The sequence below is a fragment of the Impatiens glandulifera genome, chromosome 6 (genome assembly GCF_907164915.1).
Source record: "Impatiens glandulifera chromosome 6, dImpGla2.1, whole genome shotgun sequence".
NCBI lineage: Eukaryota > Viridiplantae > Streptophyta > Magnoliopsida > Ericales > Balsaminaceae > Impatiens > Impatiens glandulifera.
In genome coordinates, this window is record NC_061867.1 from 53,875,699 (window position 1) to 53,902,595 (window position 26,897).

At 30.2% G+C, this 26,897-nt stretch overlaps 6 protein-coding genes across 6 annotated transcripts; 3 read left to right on the forward strand and 3 right to left on the reverse strand.

Annotated features, from left to right (window-relative positions):
• The first annotated feature begins 545 nt into the window (after positions 1-545).
• Positions 546-1,297, forward strand: LOC124943909 (probable membrane-associated kinase regulator 6). The gene is made up of 2 exons (XM_047484366.1): positions 546-1,203; positions 1,290-1,297. The coding sequence occupies exons 1-2, from the start codon at positions 546-548 to the stop codon at positions 1,295-1,297; spliced, it is 666 nt and encodes a 221-aa protein (XP_047340322.1).
• A 3,773-nt stretch (positions 1,298-5,070) lies between these two features.
• LOC124941790 (probable choline kinase 2) lies at positions 5,071-7,635 on the forward strand. Its single transcript, XM_047482143.1, has 7 exons — positions 5,071-5,720; positions 5,807-5,928; positions 6,010-6,211; positions 6,303-6,420; positions 6,509-6,556; positions 7,123-7,223; positions 7,313-7,635. The coding sequence occupies exons 1-7, from the start codon at positions 5,364-5,366 to the stop codon at positions 7,406-7,408; spliced, it is 1,044 nt and encodes a 347-aa protein (XP_047338099.1). The 5' UTR covers positions 5,071-5,363; the 3' UTR covers positions 7,409-7,635.
• Positions 7,636-9,511: 1,876 nt separating this feature from the next.
• On the reverse strand, positions 9,512-10,387 carry LOC124942525 (RING-H2 finger protein ATL67-like). The gene has a single exon (XM_047483047.1). The coding sequence runs from the start codon at positions 10,250-10,252 to the stop codon at positions 9,632-9,634; it is 621 nt and encodes a 206-aa protein (XP_047339003.1). The 5' UTR covers positions 10,253-10,387; the 3' UTR covers positions 9,512-9,631.
• Positions 10,388-12,510: 2,123 nt separating this feature from the next.
• On the reverse strand, positions 12,511-13,170 carry LOC124943910. The gene has a single exon (XM_047484367.1). It carries the CDS (start codon positions 13,168-13,170, stop codon positions 12,511-12,513), a length of 660 nt encoding a protein of 219 aa, XP_047340323.1.
• A 2,263-nt stretch (positions 13,171-15,433) lies between these two features.
• LOC124941584 (3-methyl-2-oxobutanoate hydroxymethyltransferase 1, mitochondrial) lies at positions 15,434-20,783 on the forward strand. The gene is made up of 5 exons (XM_047481926.1): positions 15,434-15,937; positions 18,484-18,690; positions 18,777-18,923; positions 20,042-20,095; positions 20,191-20,783. Exons 1-5 carry the CDS (start codon positions 15,509-15,511, stop codon positions 20,440-20,442), a joined length of 1,089 nt encoding a protein of 362 aa, XP_047337882.1. The 5' UTR covers positions 15,434-15,508; the 3' UTR covers positions 20,443-20,783.
• Positions 20,784-23,137: 2,354 nt separating this feature from the next.
• On the reverse strand, positions 23,138-24,604 carry LOC124942021 (WRKY transcription factor 22-like). Its single transcript, XM_047482426.1, has 3 exons — positions 24,084-24,604; positions 23,909-24,019; positions 23,138-23,826 (listed from the first exon to the last, which is right to left on the reverse strand). Exons 1-3 carry the CDS (start codon positions 24,494-24,496, stop codon positions 23,391-23,393), a joined length of 960 nt encoding a protein of 319 aa, XP_047338382.1. The 5' UTR covers positions 24,497-24,604; the 3' UTR covers positions 23,138-23,390.
• Positions 24,605-26,897: the final 2,293 nt, after the last annotated feature.

Consider the following 26,897-nt stretch of genomic DNA (forward strand, 5'->3'; position numbering starts at 1 on the left):
TCGGTGTATTTACAGTTTGTATTTCACTTAAACAGATGTTAAAGATAATGATAAATTATCTTGAGATAACTGTTTGTGTTTATTTATCTAAAGATAATTATCATTGTTTACAATGTTTTAACTATTTTAATTTTTATTTAGTAAATAAATATTATATTTGTTAGGTTAAAATTAAGGGACTAATTTAGCTTAACCTTAAATTAAGTTAACATAATTCTATATTTTACATAAAGCTAAATTCTAAGATAAGATTGTTTTCACAAAAATTATATATCACAAAGATTACAAATTGTCTCTAGGTTTCTTCAAATTTATAATCTAATTTGATCTCCATAGTTGGCGGGTATATTAACTCGCGATTTTGTTTTATTAGTTTTTGTTAAGATATATCATTCTTTATATTATTTTAACATGAACCAATAAATATATAAATAGGTCAAAAGATACAAAATTCTTTGTCATGTGAGCCCCTCACAACTCCAACTAGTATATAAAAAAAAACATTTATTCTTCATCTTTACACTTCACTTTTCCAAACTAAAACCATGGAAGCTTCACAACTTCTTTCAATAGAGAGCTTTTCCAGCAGTTGGCTAGCAAATCAAGCATCTTTCTTTGATGGGTTTGGTTCATCAAGAACATCTATTGATAATTCAGATCAAATTCAAGTATTTGGAAGGTTACTATCTCAAAAATCCTTGGAAGAGGCCCGTAATTTCAACTTCGACATTCCTTCTCCTAAATCATCACTTGTTCTTGTTCATGCTGATGAAATCTTTTGTGATGGCCAAATACTTCCATTATATGGTCATGAGAATTCTATTCTAGAAGAACCTAAACCGGCACCTTCGATATTGTTACACAAAGTGAATCAATCATGGAGAAAAAGATCGAAGAGATTGTTGCAAAAATGTTTTTGGTTTGTTCGGCCCTTGTGTAGAAAAGTTGTGTTCTTGAGGAGAAGTGTAAAAGTGGATGATATCGATAGGAAACTTCGGGCGGTGAAGAGCTTGAATACAACTCCTATAATGTCCCCTCAACGAAATAACATGAGATATTGTTTTTCAAATAATGATTTGCGGAAAGTCAAGAGTTGTAATGGTTCTCCACTAGCATCTCCAAGCGCGTCTTGTTCTTCGTATGATTGGAGTATCGATAACTCAATTTACGAGGCCATTGTTTATTGCAAAAGAACCATTAATGGTAAAAAAAAAATATATTTTGTTCTTCTTATAAAGATATGTGTTCATGTAATAATTTTTAATCTTTTTGTTTTGTTAATCTTTCAGAAACATGATTCGGAGATTGAAGAGACTTACCGGTGTTTGAATTCATTGTTTAAAGATTGTATTGCGAAGAATCGGGTCAATATGGTTATAGAATATAAAATACTTGTGCAAAATTTGTCATTTTGTTTTTGTAAACAAGAACAATTATTAAAATTTTGCTCCTTAATTCAAGGCTTCTTAATTTTAAATTTATTGTCATTTTCTTGCCTCAAGATGTGGTTGAAATGGCTACTCAAACCCTACAAGTTTTTTTTTTTTTTCTCTTTTTGTTTTTATTATAAGCCATTTTTTGTTCTTTTTGATGTACTGTTCTAGCCAATTTGATTCCAAGGTCCACCATTTCAATAATTTTCTTGTTGTTAAAAGTCTACTAGTTTGAAAGTATCATTGTTAATATAACTCAATGAATAATACTATTTTGAAATGGTCAATTTTTTTTAAAGGAATTGATTAATACTTAGAGCTTGTTTGATGTTTTGTCATTTGAGATTTTTATTGGGTTTTTGAAAAATTATGTTATTTGGGGTTTTAATAAGTTGGATTATTATAATGTTTAAAATTTTATAAAAATAAAGTTATAACATTTTAGTTGATTAATTGAATGATTGATTGGTTAAAAAGAAATGAGAATTTTTATTAAAAAAAATCTAACATAAAACGAGTTCTTAGAGATCTTAAAAAATCCCAAGATTTTTCTTTTTACCTATAACTGATTCAAATCCGCTATTCAGAGTCCAGTCTTGTTTTTTTAACCAATCAATATGAGTGAAGATTGGTTCGATAAAGAAAATAAATATGATAAACATAAATATGTGAAAGAGACCGGTTGGGACATGAATATACAATAATATATTCCTTTGTATAGAACAAGATTTAAAGGCAAGATTATATCGATTAATAAACATGTTTATCTAATCTTCAATAAATCGATTTGCAAATAGAACAAACAAGATTTTGACACATTCTTTTCATCCTTATGACATTTTAATTATATTTCATTCACCCGATTTGAAAACAATTCCTTGATTTGATCCGAAACTAGATTAGAAGTGTCTAACTAAGTTTTGTTTTTGTGATCTCATTTGGGTACGAATTCAAATGTGATATTATTAGTTTCTCATCTAGTTCTGGATCGAGACCGATAAAGTAGTTCCAAATGTGAACCTCTCCTTCGCCCATGTGACGATCGAGATCAAACCAAGGCCATTTTCAACCATCGCGGCCAATATTTCTTTCTTTTAGTTATCAAGAAAACCACTTGTGGGTTATTGGTCTAGGGGACCATCCAATTAAGACAATCTCCTTATCATCTTCATGAAACAAAACAAAATTGAAAAAGAGGAAAAATCCTATTTGTCAATGCAACCAACGGCAAAACATAACAATGACCCAAATGGATGTATGTCTTGTCCCTTAAGCCTAGCTATCCAATTTAGGATATTTTGTTTATTGAGTTTCATTTCACACCTTTACAATTTATCTTAACCTTTCAATTTAAACTATTCTTGAGGGTAGATTTAAGTTTGATTAAGACAAATGAACATGGAAATCTAGCTATATGTTATACACACCTTAAGCAAAGCAAATGAACCGTTATAGTTCAATTTTCTCATGACTTTATCACTAATAAATTTTAATTCAATTGTAATTGATCGTGACATCATATTTGTACGATTCAAGAATTGGATGATCATGTTTCACCCTTTTATTCCCGTGAGTTCATTATTATCAATAAGTCGACTCTGATACCATTTGTAATGTTGGGGACCACAAGGCATGTGAATATTTGTATTTGGTACAAAATAGGGCTTAAAGCTTAAGAAAATATTTAAAATAAGTGTGAAACAAAGCCATTTGGATAGACAATGAAGAAGGGATTCAACAATGGGGACATAGAAGAACAATTTCCTGATAATGTGAAATCTCTTGAGACAAAAATTAGGACTAATTTGGAGAGAAAATATGGATGGTTATGGGGACCAAAGACATGGGTTATGTCCTATTTGTTATGTTGGGAACAATTTGACCTTTCTATGGGGGGTTGGTTTTGGCATTTTGTTAATTGGTTTTGGATTTTTCAAAGGTTTCAAGTTAATTATATATATTCTGACTCTTTTGAAATTTAGGTTGAATACAAATTGTTCTTTTTAACTTTACAAAATCACCAAAATATTAGTAAATCTTGAAGTTATAAAACAAAGACAATTTATAAGATTTGACACAAACTTAAAGGTGAAACCTTGAATCAAAGATAGTTCATACTTAATTAGAATATCTACGAGATCTTCCTCATCTAGAGTTTCATAAACTTTTAATTCGGGCATGAAAACACACGTCACATCGCAAAAATAAAGGGAGTTTAATGTAGAAAAATAATGACATACTAATTATTGTCGTTATTTGTTGTTCTACCGCAATCATGAGAAATATCATCCTTCATGTATATGAATGTGATAGGATTTATCATAAGTTAAGGTTGAAAAATATTTTATTGCCTAATTTATTTAACACTTAAAGAGAATATTGCATTTATTTTACAAATATGTGGGATTTTACTTTAACACATTAATTAACATGTTATAGTCTTCCATAGTTAATTCCCTTCGACGTTTATTTATAGATTGGCCTGGTTAGCTTTAACTTTTTGAAAACTCGAAACCCAACATTTTATTGAACTAGTTTTTGTTATTGAATTGAATTCGTTGTATTTGTGGTAGTCTTAATTCGAGTTAATTAATATAAATTGTAAACAATATATATATATAATAAAACCTTTAATTTAGTTCAACATTCTATTAGAAAACCTATTTAATCAATACTAAGGTAGTCCTTTTGGCCAAAAATTATAACTATTAAAACTAGGAAAGTTCGAATTTTAAATGACACTGTTTAAAGTTCAAACCTTACAGTGAGAAAATACTATAAGTTCTAGTGTCAAAGTTCAAACCTTATAGTGAGAAAATACTATGAGTTCAAGTCCTAATAATAATTCAACCATGAAAAAGATAGTAACTAGACCTTTTTCTTTTTTTAAATAACTTAATTATTATTTGAGCCATTTGAGGTTAGAACTTTATTTTATAGTAAGGTTAGAAAAATGTTAGTCTATGAATTTTCAGAGGTGTTAGTGTGCCTAGTACTAATTTTGCGATTTTTTCCTTTTCATTAATGTCACGTCCTTAAATATAATGATATTTAAAAACTAAAATTATTTCATCATTCCGCGACATCCTAATCGCTGATCTAAGCAGAACAGTTCTAAGCTAGAATTCGGCTCATTTAGCATATATTCGGACTCGAACTAAGCTCGAATTTTTATATTAAGGTCAAGCTCGATTCATATATATTTAGTTGGGCTAATGAGTTACTCGAGATCAGTTCTTTACAAGGGTTCGTTAAAAGCTGGTTTACTATCTATAAGATGGCTTCAGTTAAGTGGAGAACTTCATCTTTCTTTCATGAGTTAATAAATATTAAATGAGGTTTAAAACTAATGTATAAACATGCATACATGTTTGCGATTGCAAATCTATAAACGAGTTTCTAAACGAATAATTTTATGAGGCTTTAAACGAATATTTTGACGAATTCATAATGAGACTCTAAACCAATATATTCATGAGCCCATTAACAAGACTCTAAACAAACATGTTCACGAACTAGAACTAACGAGCTGAATAGTTAAAAACTCGGAATTAAATAACTCTGATTATTTACATCCGCACCCTTTTGTTCAGACCGACATTTCATCTTCATCACCGAATGACCTAATCTCATTGTTAAACGGATGAGATTCGATCGTTTGACTTTGAAACTTCTCTTAGGCGATGATACCTAAACCAATCGGCAATTGATAAAAAATACAAAATTTACCAATCGACACGTGTCCGCCACGACGAATACAATCTCTCTTCCAACTTCCAATTTCTCTGTAAATCTGATTTTCACCCAACAAAGAGCGACAAATACTCCTAATTTCGCGCTTTCAGGTCAAACAAATTCTACCCATCTTCCAAAATCATCAAATTTGCTAAAGATTTATCTCAATTTCCATTATTGTTCCCACCCACAAAAATGGTTTCAGCCGGAAGTTCACCAAAATTTGGCAAAGATCGTTTGCCAACAGACGCAAAGAAGATTCTAGAATCACTAGCTTCATCATGGGGTATCAAAATCGAAGATGTGAATTCATTTCAGGTCATACCATTGAAAGGTGCAATGACTAATGAAGTTTATCAGATTAAATGGCCAAAGGACAAAGAAGGTGAATCGAGAAAGGTTCTTTTGAGAATATACGGTGAGGGTGTAGATGTTTTCTTCAATCGGGCTGATGAGATCCGTACTTTTGAATGTATGTCTCATCATGGTCAGGGTCCTCGTCTTCTTGGAAGATTCTCAAATGGTCGATTAGAAGAGTTTATTCATGCCCGGGTTTGTTTAACTTAAATCTGTTCATTGTTTGTTTGATTCAGAATGAATGAATGAATAAAACCCTTTTAAATCTTTGATTATTTCAGACATTATCAGCTTCTGATCTATGTAACCCAAGTATATCTGCTCTGATAGCAGCTAAAATGAAGGAATTCCATGATCTTCCTATCTCCGGTCCTAAAAAAGTGTTCTTATGGGAAAGATTGAGGTATGTTATTGAATGGTGAATGATACCCACATTCTGTAATCTGTAGAGAAGTTTGAAACTCTGTTTCTTCATTTAATCCAGGAAATGGCTTGAACCAGCTAAGAACATGGCTTCCATTGAACAAGTAAAAGAATTTCGTCTAGATTCAATGGGTGAAGAAATATCATTCTTGGAGAAGACTTTGTCAAATGTTGACAAACAATTATGCATAGGTTTCTGTCATAATGATTTGCAATATGGTAACATAATGATTGATGAAGAGACCAATTCTTTAACTCTCATTGTGAGTGAGTTCATTTTTGTTAGGTTTTTGATTCGGGAATCATGATCATGTTATAACTTGTTTTCGAATTTGCGAATTTTTATCTTGCAAGGATTATGAATATGCTAGCTACAATCCTGTTGCTTATGACATAGCAAATCACTTTTGTGAGATGGCTGCTGATTATCATACTGATACACCTCATATTTTGGACTACACTAAATACCCTAGTAAGATTTATTTGATATATATATATATGTAGTAATCCAGTTTCTTTTTTAACTGTTGATCATTCTTTTGATCTTTGAAATGCTACAGATGTGGATGAACGACAGCGATTCCTACGTGCTTATTTGAATTCTGCGGGTATGTATTTGTTCATACTCTTGCCTCATTTTGAATAACTCTTGTTTGATGCAAATAACTAAAAAGTGAATTGACGAAAGGGTCCTATTTCTTTATGAAAAACATATGTATATGGATCTGTTTTAAGATACAGAACCCCATTACAATCCAAGTCATGACAAGAGTTGTTACAAGTCAAAAACAAAGATCATTGACATTCCAACATTTTTAAAAAGAATGCCATGCCATAAGGTTCCAGGTTATCAAAAGAACCTTTTTTTTGTTGGTTGAAAGGATAAAATTTATTTCACTAATCCAACTAATCGCTAAGATCTCAACCAAATGGTGAAAAAGCCATCAAAAAACAGTAAAGTTCAAGTTATGACATTATTTGTCAAACTTAAACATCATCGAAAAATTACCAACATATGTGATATATGTGAATCTAAATACCCCTATCTTATCCTTCTTCGAGCCTTTGGCCCTGTTATGCTTCTTCCATTTCACTTATTTAGAAGCTATGTTGATGCGATAAATTGTTGTTTTTTTTCAAAATGTTCATGTCTTGTTATGGTCTTTCGTTGCAGACAACCAGACTAAGAACTTGGAACTTGATGATTTGATTCGAGATGTTGAAATGTACACTCTTGCAAGCCATCTCCTTTGGGGTTTATGGGGGATAATATCGGTATTTTTCAGTAGATTAATATTTGCCTTTATTGACATTTTCCCAATTCTATGATGGACTACAAAAAACATGAATATTTAAAATTTCAGGAACATGTTAACGACATTGACTTTGATTACATCGAGTATGCAAGACAGAGGTTTCGTGAATACTGGCGAAGGAAGGTCATACTATTGGGATCTTAATCAGGTATGTTTTTGTGTTTTGTTCGCGTCTTTCACTATATCACTGACCTAAACGAGGTTCTCGAGTATGTATCACACATAGTTAGGAAATTTTTTGGGTTGGTTAGTCCTCTTTACCATATAGTGAATAGATATGGTGGAAAATAATTCCTAAGTTTGTGTTTCTTATTGTGGCTAGTTGAAAATATTTGGGTGTGAAAAATGATGTTTGTGGTTTGACCCATGTATTATTGTATGATGTTGCTAATAATGAAAAGCTAATATTTTTATTTTTGAGATGCTATTTTTATTTGAAAAATGTTTGTTTTTCTTTTTTTTTTTTCGGGTTGGCTGACTTCAAAGTCAGGACTCTTAACTATTGGTTAATTAGAACGTTATTAATGAGAATAGAATCTGAAATCTTTAATCTCTTATAGAAAACCTACCATGGTTCTTTTGGTATGAAAAAAAAATTGTATTAAAAATAATTCTTCACGAAATTCTATGATAAGGCATAAGATGAGTTTTTATAATATTGGTGTTATAAAGAGATTCAATATATAGTAAGTCCACAAAATATTGTGGATTTAGATTTTGAATTATTTAGAGAGTACAATTAATAATAATATTTTATAAATTTAAGAGATAAAATATCACGGTTCGATTTCTTACTTAAAACGTGCCGATAAGGTTTTGGGGTTAAATTATCTTCTTTTTAGGGTCAAATTATCTTCTTATATTTAAAAATTATATTTATCATTTTAAATCACTTCAAATCAAACCAATCATAATATATATGTGATTTGAAATTTTGAAGGATCCAAATTGTTTTTTAGTAGTACATGAGATTCACACTATTTGCTCACATATTTAGTAAACAAAAACAAATACATTTTCTTATGTATGCAAAAGAATATTAATTTTTCAAAATATTGCATTTTATATTAAAAAAATAATATGTTTATATATATATTCTAATAAAAATTTGTCTTTTGGGGGACAAAAATTGAACTTGAGTGCATCCAAATAGACATGCACTTGCCATCGAAAGTAAAATTTGTTTTTTTCTCTTTCTCAGCATATGTAAATGTGACGTCTTTTCTTTCTCAGCAACAACTTTTATTTTTGATTAATTTCAAATAATGCATCTCAATCATAGTTAATTAATAATCACGAATATTCATGATTGTTCTATCATATGCATGTGTTAGGTTGAAAATTAAGACTAATTTCAAATAATTTATAACCAAATTTCCTAATCTAACCAACCACATCTTTCAAAATATTAATTAAATTATTATTTTTATTAAATAGTTTTATATATAATATCACTTAAAAAAAACTTATAATCAACTAATCATAAATAAATCATTTTCTAATAATTTATAATTAAAAATATTATTTCAAATAAATTTTAAAAAAATTGCATTTAGAATATTTATCACACTAATAAACCAAGACTGACCATATAAAAATAATTTCTCTCACAGTTTTCGATCAAAATTTTGCGATTTTTCTCTGGTCTAACTAGTAGTTGACCGGGATGAGACGAAGATTGTATTTGTATCTCACGGCAGGTCGAATCCAAAAATAGAGTTAAGGTGAACTTCAAAAAAAAAATATGATGAAATTAAAAAAATAAAGGAAATTATGTATAAAAAGAGTAGATAATAGTGAATTTTGCCCATTTTTTAGAATTTAAATAGATAAATAATGAATTAAACTTAAAAAAAAATATAAAGTCATATCACAATTCTACGACTTAAGTCCTAACATATCTCTGCTACAACTCTACTCGTTCTAAACACTAATATATATATATATATATCACTAAAATATCAATTTGTTTTTTAAATTTTATTTAATATTTCGAATCCAATGGATTGTAATATGTTACAAGTTTGATAAATGGATAATATTTAAGAAAATAATTAAGGACTTGTTTAGAGTTTCTAAGGATTTGTTTGGTAATTCAAATTAATTAAACATTATTTTACTCGTTCATTTATCACATCACTTAATTTATTATTATATATTAAAATATTTTTTATTTTATATTATATATTAAAATATTTTTATAAAAACAATAAATGAGATTCATTAGTTTTTAAATAACATCAAACCCTAATAATACAAACACTCTTCCCTATTAAAAAAAACTAGATTCCAACATGACATAATAGTCAACTCTCTACAAAAAAAAATACAAAAAAATCTACACCTAATTAACAAAATCCAAATCATCTAAAAATTTCTCCGACCACCAGCATACTGTGACAAAGGAACCACCTCCGACAACGGAGTCGACATCGGCGTCGGAAGCGGCGAACTCCGACAAACAGGACAAGAACCATTAAGTTTCAACCACACATCAACACAATTCAAATGAAAACAATGCTGACAATCCGGCAACATCCTCACCATCTCCGAATCCTTATACTCACATAAACAAATCGAACATGTCGAATCAATATTTTTATTACTCATTCGATCCTTATAAATGAATTTCGGATAAGAATTAATAATAGCCGGACCCAACCCCACAAATGAATTCCTCTCATTATTGATGTCATCTCCGTCGGCCACGAATACAATTCTTGGCACGATTATGCCGTTGTCGGCGGCTGCGGAGGCGGAGGGAAGTCGGCGGTGGTTGATGATCGTGATCTCGGATGATCTTGAATTGTTGTTTTGGGTGCGATAGCAAATGTAGGAAGCTAGAATGACAGCGGATAAGAGGATGAGAAAGGCGACGGCGATTGCGATTGAGTAACCGAGGCCGAGGTTGAGGACGACGGTCGTGGTGTAACCGTCGTTGCCGAAGGGAGGTGGTGGATGGGTGGTGGTGGAAGAGGAGGAGGACATTTGGATAGTGATTTGAATTTAGGGGAATGGTTATGGAAAGGAAGTTCCATAGAGGTTTTTTTTTTGTTTTGGAAGGGTGGGTGAGTTTTCCAACTACACTATTTAATACTTAATAGATTGGAACAAAGAAATGTCATTTAATTGTAAGATGTAGATTGATGTCTATTTTTCAATAATTAAATTGTTTTGATTTTTTTTTAAATGGACCTTCTTCCAAGTTTTAAACTTATTGAAAAAAAAAATATATTTTTATCATAATTGATGAAAAGTGATATGTCAATTATAATTTGTATCACACTTTTCAATTTAAATGGTATGTTTTTACCCGGTTGGTTTGACAAGACGTGTTGAGATGGTATTTGTATCCTTATTTCCATCTTTCTTTAATTATGTCAACAATAATAAAGATAACTAAATATATAATATTATCAATATATTTATTTATTATTAATATTTTATAAGAGATTTAAGTTTTTTTTTATAATAATATAAATATTATAATATTCGTTTTTATAATTTTATATAATATTTTGTATGAGAATATGGTATAACGGTGGATCCCGTCGATTTCTAGAAATCGAACGGGACATGGATAGTAATAAAAATAAATTCGAAATAGAATGGGACAGGAATAATCCGCATCATTGGGATCCTTTAGTGTTTGAAAATAATCAATTTTATTTACATAAATTTTAATTCTAAAATAAAACTATAGACGGATTAAACATCAATCACATTTGAATGATTAAGACTTTTTTTAGTGGGTGAGTCCGAATTACTTTGTTTTGCGCTCTTTGAAGAGCTTATAGTTAGTTAAGGGACTGAACTTGGTTTTGTCGAGTTATCTTAAGTTATATATGAGTTATGATTCTCATAATGAACTAACAAATCATTTTTCTCATCATTACTTTGTTTGTATTATCTAAATTTTGTATCAAAGGAAAAATAGTGCCAGTGTCATTGTTCATAGACTATTCACATTCTCATTGTTTTAGATGAAATAAATTTCACTAGATCTTTTATTATAATATTCTATTTGATTTGTGTATTCCAAAGTGAAACTCTCAATGTTTCAAATTATGTACAAATCTAGATAGTGAATTTAAAGGGCTTGTAGATTAGTGTATATTATTAGTAAGAGTTGTCCAAATAATTCAAGTCATTAATCTTGACTGACAAGTAAAAGTAATTGATTTAAATTGTTGTACAAAGAAATGATAGTTTAAGATTTATGTACTAAGGTCTTTGGTCTAAACATTATTTCATTTTTCTCTTATTAATCGCGTAACTCAATTTATTAATAAAAATATTAAAATACATTTTATTCTAAATTATTATTTTTTATTTTATTTATATATATAATTACTCTTTAAGCTTTTTATCAAAAATAATATGTATCTTTTCAAAATTATCAACAATTTTTTTTTCTTACTCTAAATTATTAAAATAATTCCAATCCACAATAAAATCTTTGTTTATTTGTTGACAAATCAATTCAATGAAAGCACTTTGATGGTTGGTGATTACAATTACATAATAGTTGTAGATCAACCGATATTGTGAATCATATTGTCTGATTTGAAAACAGAGTATTTCGAAAATAGCTATAAAAGAATCTCAAATAAAATCCTAGAAAATATAATTAATCAATTAATTATTTAATAAAACTTAGTGAATAATATTAACTAAAATGAAATATAGAAAGAAGACTTGAATTGAAAATGTGAATTGAAGATTAGATAATATATGTTGTAAGTCAACTATAAGAGTTTGATAAAATTATAATATATTATACTATAATATTATATACAAACATAATTTTGTTTAAAGTAAAATACAATTTTAAGGATATCATTGACCTTGTTTGACAGAAATTTTTTCGATTTTACTTACCAACTCTCGGACAAAGACAAAATTATTGTCGTTTAGAATTTTGGGTAAAGATTTTTCCGACACAGCTTTATTAGTTTGTTCGGATTGCTCTTTTTTTTTTTGAAAATAACTTAACTTCATTTCATTAAAAACCCTCAAAAATGGTAAAAAAAACCAAATGAGTTTATGGATTAGAGCAAAATAGACATTTTTTCTAATTTTCAAAAATAAAATAACAAGACAAATGAATTACATCACAAACAAAGCATACAAACAAACAACTCAAACAACACTTAGTGTATAATCTCGCCTTAAAAATGTTAATTGCGTGACTTCATTATAATCAATGCTCCAATTTTGACATAAACACCAATTTTGCTCATTCTTCAGGATTTGTCTCCAAGTACAAGTGAGGGAATTGCATCCGTAATACACCTCCATACATCCTCAACACCACATCGCACCTTTGAAAATGCTCTTGAATTTCTTTCCGCCCAAACATGGTAAACAATAGATGCAAACCCACATTTAAACATATCCGAATGAAATTGATTACCTCTTACTTTCATGTTAGCAACCTCCTTAATGTCGATCCACTCCGAAGGGAAATAAGCCAACTTCATTATTTTTGTAAACCACTTCCACAACTCATAAGTAAACGGACAACAACCAAATAAATGATTCATAGTCTCCTCATTTCCCACACAAAGTAGGCACTTAGAATTCGGTATGTCCATATATCTTTTGATGCGATCCCTAGTTGAGAGTCTTTCCCTAAACACCAACCACATGATGAATTGGTGTCTCAGAATAATCTTAGAAGACCAAACAACATTAAACCAACCCACATTGTCTCCCCTATCACGAATCAACTCCCAAGCTAGTTTCAAATTGAACGTTCCATCATTCTCAACATTCCAATCACGGGTATCAATAGTATCATTAAATTGAAAAGTGTGAATGAAGATGAGAACTCTTATACATTCCGGAATTTGCATCAAAAGGGTGTCACATTCCCCGTCTTTTACATCTCTAATAAGTGACATTATGACAATCTCTCCTTATTCGAACTCTTTTAAATTCTGCCTTTAGAATGATAGGCTAATTTTCGAACCAAGGATCATGCCAAAACAAGGTTCAACAATCATCTCCTAGCCGAATATTGAATATAGACAAGGCGTTATCCTTGAGCTTGAGGATCTTTTTAAGTGACCATGCCATGTCCATCTTCATCTTGTATGTCCAAACGCTTGACTCATTCTTTGTAAATCTCGAGTGCACTCATTTTACCCATAATGAATATTGTTTCCTCTAAATCGCCCATAAATGCCTATAGGTTAGCGCCTTATTCCACTCCACACAATTCCTCAACCCGACCCCCCTTCTTTTTTCGGCTTACACACATCAACCCATTTTACTTTTTTTCCCCTCGTCCTTGATTTCCCCAAACAAAGTCCTGCATAAGTCGATCAAAATCCTTCATAACTTTCTTTGGAAGAATGATTTGTTGTGACCAATATCCAATGATACCCATAATGACTCTCATAACCAGCTTAATCTGACCCACGCACAATAATCTTTTTATTGCCCATCCATTTATCGAATTCTTGACTTTCTCAATGAGTGCTCTACAACGTGAGATATGCAATTGCTTTGCTGATAACGTAATCCCCAAGTAACGAACGGGTAAAGTGCATTCTTTAATCCCTATAATGCCGAAAATGATCTCTTTTGTTTTCTCATTCACACCTCCATAGAATGTCAAACTCTTATCCTGATTAATATTAAGACTTGTAACACTAGAAAAGATTGTTAATACTTTCATAGTTTTAATGGAGTCCACATCAGTGTGAGCCACTATGAAAAGACCATCTACGAAACAAATGTTAGTAATGTTTTCTTCCCTACAGAAAGGATGGTGAGTGAATGGTTGATTCTTTCGGAGCATTATAAAATGCTCTCAAAGATCTCAATGATCAAAACAAACAGGTAAGAAGAGAGAGGGTCTCCTTGTCTTACCCCGTTTTTACCTTGAAAAAAACATAATGAATTCCATTTATGCTGACAATAAAATAGGGAGTTAATGCATTGCCAGATCTAGTCAATAAAAATAATTGGGAAACCTAAAACACTCAAAAGATCATGAATATCAGTTCATTTAATTGAATCAAATATTTTATGAATGTCTATCTTAAAAGCCACCCAAGGAGAAATGGATTTCCTACCATACCCAACTATAAGTCCTTGCATAAGAAGGATATTGTGCGATATCATTATACCCGGAATAAAAGCAGATTGAATGACTACTTTAATGCGTTTAGAAATGATTTTAGAAATAAATTTGTAGATAACATTACAACACGAAATAAGCCTAAAATCTTGAATCCTCTCGGGTATGAGACACTTCGGAATCAAATTGAGCACGGTGACATTCCATTACTTAAGCATTCTCCTATTCTGAAAGAACTCGAGGACACCTTCACAAACTTCATGCCCAACCACATCCCAATTCTCTTTAAAGAACCTTGTATTAAACTCGTCCGGATCCGGACTTTTGTCCCCACTCATACTGAATAATGTCTGCCGAATTTCCTCTTTACTGACAATCTCAATCATCTTACGACTTTCCTTGGCAGTGACTTTCTTAGTGATAATCTGATAAAACAAATGAATATGGCTTGTAATTTCAATAAGCTCACGAAACACCCGAATTGCTTCCTCATGCACCAATCGTTGTCCTTGTACAATGTTTGCTTCACAAGTCTTAATTCTGTAAACACAATTTCTGATGTTTCTAGTAGAACATATTCTATAGAAGAAAGATGTATTCTTATCACCAAACGACAACTAATTCTGTCTCGATTTCTATTTCACAAAGATCTCCCCATGTGAATTGAGAATTCGGAAAGTAACATTTGCCTCCTTTTCTTCCATTATCAACTAACGACGAGATTTCCTATAACCGAGAATCCTCTTCGGAATGTTTTTAAGAACAATCATTGCTTTAGAAATTGACGGATTGCTCTCTTTTATGTCTAAAAAAATTGCTTGTGATTGTTGAATGATTAAATTTTAATATTTATAAGTTTGTATTATTTAATATTTTTTATTTTTTTATTATTTGTAAATTAATATTTTATTTATAACAATGGGTGAGATTTTTAACAAAAACGTTTTTATTATTATAAATAAAATAAATAAATAAAATGAAACTTAAAAAGTTATATTTTAAATCATTACAATTAAATATTTTATAAAGTTTAAATTACTTTTTAATAAAAAGAAGATAATTTTCAGACATACCCATCGTCTTCTTCCAATTTTCTCGCCGCCATAAACGGAATTCAGTAACAGAGCATTTTCTCTCTCTACAAACTCACAACAATGGCAATCCTCCGGCATCTCTCAACAGTAACCACCTTTCTCCGTCGCCGGAAAACACCATTCACAATTCCGATTCATATCAGAAACATGAGCAACATACCTGAAGACACCGTCTACGGTGGTCCAAAACCTCAAAACCCTAACCACAGAGTAACCTTAACAAACCTCCGTCAAAAGCATCGGAAGGGAGAGACGATAACTATGGTCACCGCTTACGATTATCCATCCGCCGTACATGTTGATACTGCAGGTATAGATATTTGTCTCGTTGGCGATTCGGCTTCCATGGTTGTTCATGGCCACGATACTACTCTTCCGATTACTGTTGAAGAAATGCTTGTTCATTGTCGATCAGTGGCCCGTGGAGCGAAGACACCACTTCTTATTGGTGATCTTCCCTTTGGAAGTTATGAATCGAGTACTGATCAGGTTAGAATTCTATTGAATTAACTTGTTTTTTTGTTGGATTTGTAGATTTCAGGAGATGGAATTCACTGAGTATTTGTATATGTTTCTTAAATTTCATCATAAGCTTTAGTATCAAAACCCTAAACCATGATCTTATATCTGGCGGATTTGATGTATAGATATTGAATCGGTTTGATAATTCATATTCTATATGTTTTAAACAAAAAATGAAGTTGGGTTATTTGAATAGATACCTTATATTCGACAAAACCCTATATCACTCTTTAGGTAGAGTTGTCAATTTCTGACCCGACACGAAAACACCTCCCCGACACGAAAACACGACCCAAAACGAAAAACGAAAAAAGTAAGTCGACCCTATTAAATTGATTAATAAAAATGTCAAAATCGTGTCGACCGCAAATGACTTAAATAGACTTTCAACCTTTTTTCTACTCATTTTCTTTTGTAGAGTTTTTTTTAAACAAATTTTTTATTTAACTTTATTGTTCTTTTGTGTTAATGTTATTTTAATATGAAATAAATAGAGAGAAATTAATCGGTTCGGTTAAATCGGGTAGAATTCAAGTTGAATTAGGTCAATCAGGTTAGGTTCGAGTCAATTACAAATAAAACGATTACATATGTAGAAAGCCTATTTGTTTCTAGTATTTACTAGCGGATTACCCCTAGGTCATGTTCAAGTTAGAGTTTTTGACCCAAATTACTAAACAGGTCGGTTTCAGGTTATATCACTCAACTCACTAACCAGAACTCTACCCGAATTGCGACCCTTAGACTATATGTATAATTGAAGTACAAAAAGTTTCAAGTAGTCCTTAGACTTTCTTTCAATGTACAAACAAGTGTCTAGTCTAATAATTGCTACAATTTGAAACTCAAACATTTCTAATCAATACAATACTATATATATCCCTTTTCATTTCTTCAAACATACATCAGTCTAATGCTTTTGTAAAGGTGAGTGCCTTTAAGATATCTAACAATTTGGAGGGCTGCATTCCAACGAAAACTAGGGTTGGTTTGCGTGAAAATGTGATATCTGATCTTGTATAGTTGAGGTAGATTAGACAACCAAATTAGCCTTCTAAATTTCTCATTTCAAGTTTTTATCATGAGACTTTTTGCTGGTTGTAGTCCCAATCAGCCCTGTATCAGATATAGTAATATCTAGTATGTATTTCCATTGATTTACACATGTCATTATCTGTTCTACATATTTCAAATCAAAGAAAATATTGTGTTGGTCCTACTAAATCTCTAACTGAGAATTCATAATTAAGAGATTTTTTGACTTTGAAAGTTTCAATTTATTCATTATCTGCCAAAGCTATATCATCAACATAAATTAAGATAATGATAGTTTTTGCACCAGTCCTCTTGATATACGAACAGTGATCACAAGGGGATTGTTTAAATGTAAAGTGTAAACGAACAAGTCTTTATGAAATCTTTTAGTCCATTTAGGAAAGCAATGTTAATACCTATATGATAGAAATCCCATTTATTTGCAGCTGTAATGGATAATAAAATTCAAATAGTAACAACCTTTGCCACAGTTACAAAGCTCTCAAGGAATTTAATTTTGTAAATCTACCTGCATCCTATGACTTTCTTACCTTTTGGTAAGTCAATCATTTCCCAGGTCTGATTTTGTTTAAGTACTGTTAATTCATGGTTCATATCTTGAATTCAGTCATAACTATGAATAGCCAGTAGCTTCTATGTATGACCTAGGTAGGTTCAACAGTATTAAAAAAAATGGATAAGAAATTTCTTATCTTGACAGGCTGAAACAAATGGGTATGTCAGTGGTGTGTATTCGTATTTTTTGCTTGATTTATCTGATGTTTGATTTACCACGAAGGCTTTCAACCAGTTTAGTGTTTGTTTATATCTTGTACCTCTTCTTTGAAGAAATGCATCTGTTGGATTAGGATCCTCATTTTCTGTAACAGGTACTCTGTTTTCAGTATTTCTTTCATTTCCACCCATTTCGTTGTGATTTTGCATCCCATCAACAATACTATTTTGAAAATGGTTTTGATTTTCATTCATATTTTCTTGAATTGTTTGATCAGATTCCTCTTCAGTAACATTTGATGTTGAGGAATATTATTCCGTTGGTTAGTTTATAGTGCATTTTTGTTTATAAGGGAAGATGTTTTCATGAAATACAATATCCCTAAATGTTGTTATCTATCATGTTTCAACCTCATATTCAATATAACATTTTTTGTCTTTAGGATACCAAGGAATATTCATTTGATTCCTCGAGGATCAAACTTAGATACAATTAAGTATCTAGTCTATTAATTGATACAATTTCCAATCAATACAACACTTTATAAATGCATGAAAGGTGAAAAGAAGATAAAAAAAAATTCTGGTAGATGATAATATAGTGATTTCTTTGAGAAGATATATGAAATGAGAAAAGAAGACAAGGATTGAATACACATGTCTTGTCTTTTTTCTGAATCGGCTAATAAGTTGTTTAGAGCCTGTTTTAAGGTTGTTAATGTTGCGGTCTTAATTATGAGCAGGCGGTTAATACTGCAGTTAGAATCCTAAAGGAAGGAGGAATGGATGCAATCAAATTGGAAGGGGGGTCACCCTCGAGAATAACAGCAGCCAGGGCAATTGTTGAGGCAGGAATTGCAGTCATGGGACATGTCGGTCTTACCCCACAGGCTATTAGTGTTCTTGGAGGTTTTCGTCCACAAGGAAAAAATATCGCTAGTGCTGTGAAGGTCTCAAACTCTTTTTATGATTAATTTTAAAACAGAGGGCTATTGAAATGTGGGAATTTAACTCAATTTGATTTATTTCATTTTAGGTTGTGGAGACTGCCTTGGCTTTGCAGGAAGCTGGTTGTTTTTCTGTTGTTCTTGAGTGTGTTCCTGCACCTGTAGCTGCTGCAGTTACATCTGCTCTTCAAATCCCTACAATTGGCATTGGAGCTGGGCCTTTCTGCAGTGGCCAGGTTGGGTAATCTTATTTTACTTTATTTTCTTTTGAATTTTAGGAAGTTAGCACGATCCCCACAGTCATGACCCCCACTTCAATTTAAGGCGTTCTTAGTGGGAATCGAACAATAATTGTTCAATCTGTTCCTATTAACAAGCATGGTTCAGTTTTCAGAATTGAAGAGTTTATGAGCATCACATTTATCTCAATCTTCAACAAGCTGAAATGTTAGTGTACAAAATTATTTTCAATCTTCAACAAGCTGAATTGTTAGTTTGGGTAATCTTATTTTCATTATATTCCTATCAACATGGATTTTTGAATTGTTAGTGTACAAAATTGTTTTGCCTATTAGTTTTCTCTTTTGGATAAATATGCTCATGCCGATTTATTCCTTTTTTCGTCGAAAAATGCCCTTTCTCTCTAATGCTGCATCATCTAAATCTCTTCATTTCTGTAAGTAGGTCGTGTCTATTTTGCAATAAGATGAAATGTTAAATTATTATATTTGAATTAAACTCACAGCTCATGCACCTCAGAAGGTATAGCAAATTAGTTTGTTCTTTTTTCAAAGAGAGTTGAGATTAGGCTATTTCATGAAAAAAAGATTCCTCTTTTTTTTTTACCCGGGTTTATTCCCCTGGGGAAAACTAACACGATCTCCCACAGTCATAACCCCCTTTAAACCTAAAGTGTTATTAACATAAATCGAACTTGAGACCTTTTGTCACTTCTGCCCTGGTAGTTTAATTCTTTATTTTACCCACCCTGACCCTGAATAGCCGAGATGGAAAAAAAAGCTTGAATTAAAGGGCTCAAGTTCGATTAGCAACTTGGGCTTTTTGGTCTCTTAGGTAAGACCTTTTGTCACTTGAGCTACCCTGGTAGGTTAATTCTTTTTATTTACCCACCCTGACCCTGAATAGCCGAGATGGAAAAAAAAAACTTGAACTAAAGGACTCAAGTTCAATTTGATTGAAAACACGTGTATTCTGATCCAGGATAAATCAAGTGGTAACACTTTTGAACTAAGAGGCAGAGGTCATATAAAAAAAATCCTTTGTCTAAAAAAAAAAAAAAAAAAACTGTAACAAGTTAAATAAATTGTTAACCTTGACTGTTAAACAATTTCAGGTGCTAGTTTATCATGACTTGTTGGGAATGATGCAACACCCACATCATGCTAAGGTTAAATATTTTCTTTCTTCAAATTCATCCTAAGAACTCTTCTCTTTTCGTTTTTTTAAGCTAAAACCATCAGTTTCTATTTTTACCGTGGCCAGGTAACTCCAAAATTCAGTAAACAATATGGAAACGTGGGAGCTATGATCAACAAAGCTCTAATGGAGTACAAAGAAGAAGTAACAAATGGTTCCTTCCCAGGACCTTCACATAGCCCATATAAGATCAATGACAGCGAACTCGATGGTTTTATGAAGGAATTGCAGAAGTTAGGTTTTGATGATGCTGCATCTGAAGCTGCTGCTGCAGCTGAGAAGATGACCACCACCACCACCCCGGTTGAAGCGTCCTAAGTGTTTTTTTTTCGAAGTTCCAGAGTTTTCTAGTCTACATCGATTAGCCAAAGAAAACGGATATAGTTTTGATTTTAATACATTAGTGGCCTATTTTGGAAATGTTTAATGTTATATGCAGATTTAGTACGAGAATATGCAGTTTCAGGTTCTTCAAACGGAGGAGGTTTCTGAACTTGAATGCGACAATAAGAACTTCGTTCATTCAAAGGTACATGAGTCTTCAGCATATTAGGAAATTCCTAGCTTCATCATAGCATTCATTGATCTGACTGACCTCTTTAATTTTGATCCTTGTTTGGTGCTTAAATTCTTTTTTAATGAATTAGTGGATGGAACTATAGCCATGGCCCCTACATACTACAGTTTTTACTTCTTCCCCTAGATGGGTGGTATTATGATTTAAGAAGCCCCATTTATTTTCAATGAAGTTGTTCGAGAATTTGAGTTCAACTTCAAGACTTTTACCACTTGAATTACTCTCACTTGAATTACTCTGAACGGTAACTTCTTTACCTTTTAAGATTGCCTTTAGATAGCTTGTTCTGGGGTTATCTTTTTTCTTTTTCTTAGGATTCATTTCCTTGAGGAGGCTAGTAGGATCCCACTTAAATTAGGGTTCTTAGTGTGAATCAAACATGTGCATTTTAGATTATATTGTTTGATGTCTATGGTTTATTTGGGAATCAATCATTTTGACCTCAAATGTGCACTATTTCATACCAAATCAATCAAATCTCAAAAGGCATCATTCTTCTACATGGGTTTTCCCTTGACCCTATCAAATGAGATTTTCCCTTGTTCTATCAGATTAGATCTTGTTTGATATAGGCTTATTTGAATAACCATGGTTATTGCGGTTATGTAAGTAAAATGATATTAGAGGTATAAATATATAGTATTTTTTGAGTGACGGTGTTTTAGATTGTTAGAACCGTATTTGAGTTTGTATAGGAAAACCGGATTTGAGTTTGTATAGGAAAACGTAAACAAATTTATTATCTCATTTAAATCAACATTGAAATATATTTTTGGATTAAGCTTAGTAAAATGTTTTCAAATTGATCCAATTATGTTTACTAATTGGAATCTTTGATAGAGCTTGTCCAAAAGTTTTTCATCTAGATTCGAATTCATATCAAATTCTTGTTTGTTTTTGGAATAATTGTTTGATATTTTCATAGTGGTTTGATGGGTTGTTTCATTGTTTGATTTTTTATATTCCCATGAGATTCCATCATATCATCAAACAAGGCCTTAAGATATGTGAAATGGACACCCATGTAGTTGTAACAACACTTAAAACCATATCTTGTTTGGGAAAGTAATAGCTGTCAAGCATATTCCATTCAATTTTTTTTTTTCTCAAAATGACTTTTTCAAATAAATACTTAAAAGTTAAACTTAATTTCCAGTTGATCTAGTACAAGCAATTGGAGCCTACTCTTGTGAGTATTGTGACTAGATTCATAGAAACTTTTATTTTAAATTAAGGAAATGTGATTCATATTTTGGTTGAAATCATAGTATAATTTTTTTATTTTTTTTTATTTTGTTGGAGGTATAAAGCTAACACGACACTTAAGTGATAATCGAATACATAACATTTCGTCTTTAAAACGACTCTTCATACTTAATCTATAAAATCATATTCTAAATTTAATAAATAAATACTCTTTTATTTGTGAGACAAATAATTCAATGCATTATATGAGAGATGAAAATAATCTAGTTCTAATTTAATAAATTCAAATAAAGATTTTATATCAATCTAAGTTAGATATTCTTTTTATGTTAAATTATATTATTTAAATAATTAATTAAATGTGAATTATTCTTATAATATTTTTACAATCTTTTTAAAATATTTAAAAATAGAATAATTTATCAATTTAACAAAATAATCCAACCATATTTGGAATATGTTATGTGGGTTTATCTTATGTAGATTGTTTTGAATTTGTTTGAATCAATGTGTAGAGTTGTAAAATGGGTTATTTTAATTTATTTTAAATACTAAATATAAAACAAAATAAAATATTAAATGTAATTAATAATTTTAGTTATATGGTGAAACTGTAAAATATTTGAGATTAATCTCAAAATAACCCCAACCAAACAAACCTTTGCATCATACTTTTTTTTTCTATTTTATTTAAATTAAGATTATTTGCAAATAATTCTACATTAAATCAACTCTAATTTCATTTTAGATCAATCAACATTTCAAATTTCATCAAACATTTTCAATTGCGCCCATGTAAAAACTAAAATTTATTCTCTGTAAAATATCAACATACATAATAACTCCATAGTATTGATTTAATTTAAGAAATTCTTAGAGAGAATAGAATAATACTAAAGTTTATTTGATTAGAAATCAATCATATTTGTTAGAAAATATTGATTAAAAATAATTATATGTAATTAATCAAAACATTACTTATTTTCATCCATGTATCTTAAAAAAGTTTCACCTAATTTAGTCACATTTTTCAAAAACAAATAAAAATAAAATCACTTCCACCTTTTATTTCACAATTTTCAAAAATAATTTTAATTATTAATAACAAACATATTAATTTTCAAATAATCTCAAATTCATCATATCTATAAAATTTGAATGTTTATAATTATGAACTAAAAAAAGGTATAGAAGATAACAATAATGAGTGTTAGTTACAAACTAAAAGTTAAAATAGAAATAGTAATAATGATTATGCAATATCCATCTAGAAACAAAGGAATATAAATTAACCCTTTTTTCATCTACAATACTCTTCTATAATGGAATTGAGAATTATACATAAATAAAAACATTATAATTGAAAAAAAAAAAAGAAAAAAAAAAGATTCTTTTTCACTAATAGTGAATAGTGTGACAAAGATGTGCATAAAAATGGAACATGATCAAAAAAGCATATAATTCACGGCCATCCTATGATCAATCAACTGCCGGCGGCTGTCGTTGTTACATTATTTGTCTGCCATGAAAACCCTTTAGCCGGTAAATCATCGGAAAACAAATCTCCGGTCACCGGAATACCATTAATCTCTTCCAAACCCTCAAAGAAATCATCAAGACCAAAGTCAATATCATCATCTTGATCATCCAATACTTTCTCAGTCGCCGGAGAAAGACTCGCCGACGAAACAGGTGATGAACAAGATAACTGTTTGTTACCGGAATCTACATCGACTAACGCTACCTCCGATGAGACAGGTTTCTGACGAGTACTTCCGGCGAGAGAATTCCGGTGAGTTGGCATAGCATGATTATGTTCACCAGTGTATGTAACTATAAACATTGATGGGTCGGATCTATTTCTTTCTACTTGTTTTCTTGCCATACAACCTTTTGATGTACTACATCTATAATATCCCCTAAAATTTATCAAAAAGAACACAGCTTTAGGTTTATTTCATCAAACCCTAATCAAAATTGAATAAATTTATGATAACCCACCTTGGATATGGTGATCCTTTAATGGGTTTTTGCCCATATTTTCTCCATGACCACATGTCAGATGATAAACCTTCAGCTGGAACTTGACAGACTCTCTTTTGTTGATGTTTCCTGTTTAATAAAACAAAAACAGTTAGTTTGAACACCTAATCCATAAAAAAAGATTCAAATTTACCTTCTTTTGGACCTTGGAGCAGATGGGTTATGATGAGATGAAGAAATAGTAATTGGAATTGGAATGATACCCTGTTTTGGTTCTGTTTTTGGAGTTGAAGATGAGAGATCTTGAGGAGGGAATAAAGGTTGAGATTTGGGGAAGAAGGGTTTGAAGAGATCATCTAATTCTTGGAGATTTGTTTGGGTTTTTGTTGGTTCGATTAATGGATCTGTTGGGAGGAATAGAAAGTTGTTGTCTTGATTGAGATGAAACTGGTTTTGGAAATTTAGTATGCAAGAGGTGGCGACGGCGGCGTTCGAGGTGGCGGCGCCGGAGGTTGTGGTGGTGGAGACGGCGGCGGTTGTGGTGGTGGTGGTGGCGGCGTTATTGCAGCTTCTGACGACGGCGTGGAGATCCCAATCGTAGTCCATTGAAATGTGAAGCTTTGGAGAGAGAGTGTAGAGAGAGAAAAGACAAAGGCGCTGACTTTTTTTAGAGAGAGAAAAGAGAGAATATGTGAAGATTGATGGTAGGGTGTAAGTCACTACAATACAATATTTATTTATAGAAGAGAGAACCTTATTAATTATTAACACAAACAAATTTGAAACACTATTTTATTTTTAAAATGTTTTTTTTAATTTTTTTATTATTATTATTTTTTTTTAATGAAAGTAGAACTATGATATCACACAATAACATATCCATTTTTTATTTTATTTGGTCGAACCTATAATCTTTGGTAGAGCAATATTTTTAATAATCTGGTGGGATAATATTTGTTTTGTTCTAATAAAGGGTTTTTATAAATATGTATATTATGTTTTTTTTTTAATATAAGAGGATAATATTTTTGAGTGAGAATTAAACTCTGATATTTTATTTTTCAAGAACAACTTTTATTACTTTTTATATATTTGAATTTAATAAAGAATTAACTAACACCTTTAGATTAGATTGTTAAATTTAAATTCTAACTATGAGATTAAAATTATGAAAATATGATTCAAATGACTCTATTTAGTTACTATCTATATATAACTTAAGCCTTTTTTGTTTTTGTTTTTAATATTAATACAAACATTTAACTCTTAAACTAGACATTTGTCACACTTACACTCAATATAAATTCGAAAGAACCAACTTATTTAATAATTGATCTTATTTACATCTTATTAATTAATTTCTAATCACTTAATTCAATTATAAAATATTAAAATATCATTTTTTTTTAAATTATAATTGTATATTAATATATTTTTAACTCAAAAAAACTTCATTTTTAAGATCATCATTAATCAACATTTTTAATATATTAAAAATTATATAAATAATCTCAAACCCAACAAACTCTAAGTCATTCCACTCTTTTTAAATTTTTTTTTCAAATAAACAAACACTTATAATATTAGGAAGTTTTTTTAATAATTTTTAACTTTATAATATTATATATTTCAATTTTTTTAACAAGTCACAAAATATAAATTTCAAATAATAATTTGATTAATAATTTAAAAACAAAATTAAATAAATAAAGCCAACTCTGAAAATTGACACGTCACTTCTATAATTATTTTTTATTTATTTTTAGGTTGACTTAGTAAAATTGTCAAAGGGATTCTCTCAGCTTGGAAAAGGTCCACACGGTCCCTTGTTTACTTCCATTCTCTCTCTAAAAATAATTTAATTTCTTTTTTTTCAAACGTCGCGATTCGTGAACCGTGACTTTTATTTATTATTATTATTATTTTTTTTTATGTTCATGTGACTTACCACTTACCGACAAAAAGAAGGGCCACCAAAATGAAAAAGGGTTATGAACTTTTTCTTTAAAAAAAAAAGTTTTATTCTTAAAATAGAATCAAAGTTTGTTTTATTGTGAGTATTAAGGTTTATGAGACAAAATTTTGATTGATTTACCCTTAATTGTTTTCTTCATTTTCTTGTATTGGGCTGAATTAAATTTTGTCTTTTGACAATTAAATTTTTTGTCATTGTAAATTGAAGTTTTTAAATAATTCTCGACTTTCGCATGATTAGACAGAGCGATAATAATCAAGAAGTGGTAACAAAAATGTTCAAGATTAGACAAGTTACATCTATGAAAATTGTGATCAATAAGTTGTATCTAAATGGTTGAGAAGAGTAGATTGATGAATATATAGTCTTGTTCGTGGCGGATTATTTAAATAACTTACAAATTAATTAAAAAATTATAATTTGTGACGATTTTTGATATAGTTAGATTATTTTAGTAATTTTTTTTTTAAAGAATATTAATATATAATGATAAAACAAAGTAATAATAATTTAAAATAAAGAATATTTTAATTAATAAATTAAGTGATGTGATAAATAATAGAGAGTGTGAAATAATGTATTAGTATTTGATTTGTTTGAGATTATTTAAATATACGCCTTAGTTTAATTTATAAAAAATAATGTAATAAAGAAAATTATTTACAAAATTGAAAACTTATAAGCTTAATTGTGATGTGAATTATGCTAAAAATAAATAAATGCATAATAGAGGAGTTAATATGAAATGTGTTATATAACCGAATGAGTAAATTTTGAGGATTTTAGTGTGGAATAAAAAAGTGTGTGATTGTAAGTTTTAAAAAAAAAATTATTATAAATTTCAAATAATTTAAAAAATTCTCCGACAACTTTAGCATTAACAAATTAATAATGTTTATTTTTCTAATATGATTTTACCTACTCAATATTTTGAACGACAATGAATATTATTTTGTTGTAAATTTTTTTTTTTATCAAAATAACAACTGAACAATTTCAGTGACTCTTTATTAAAAAAAAATAAAAACAACT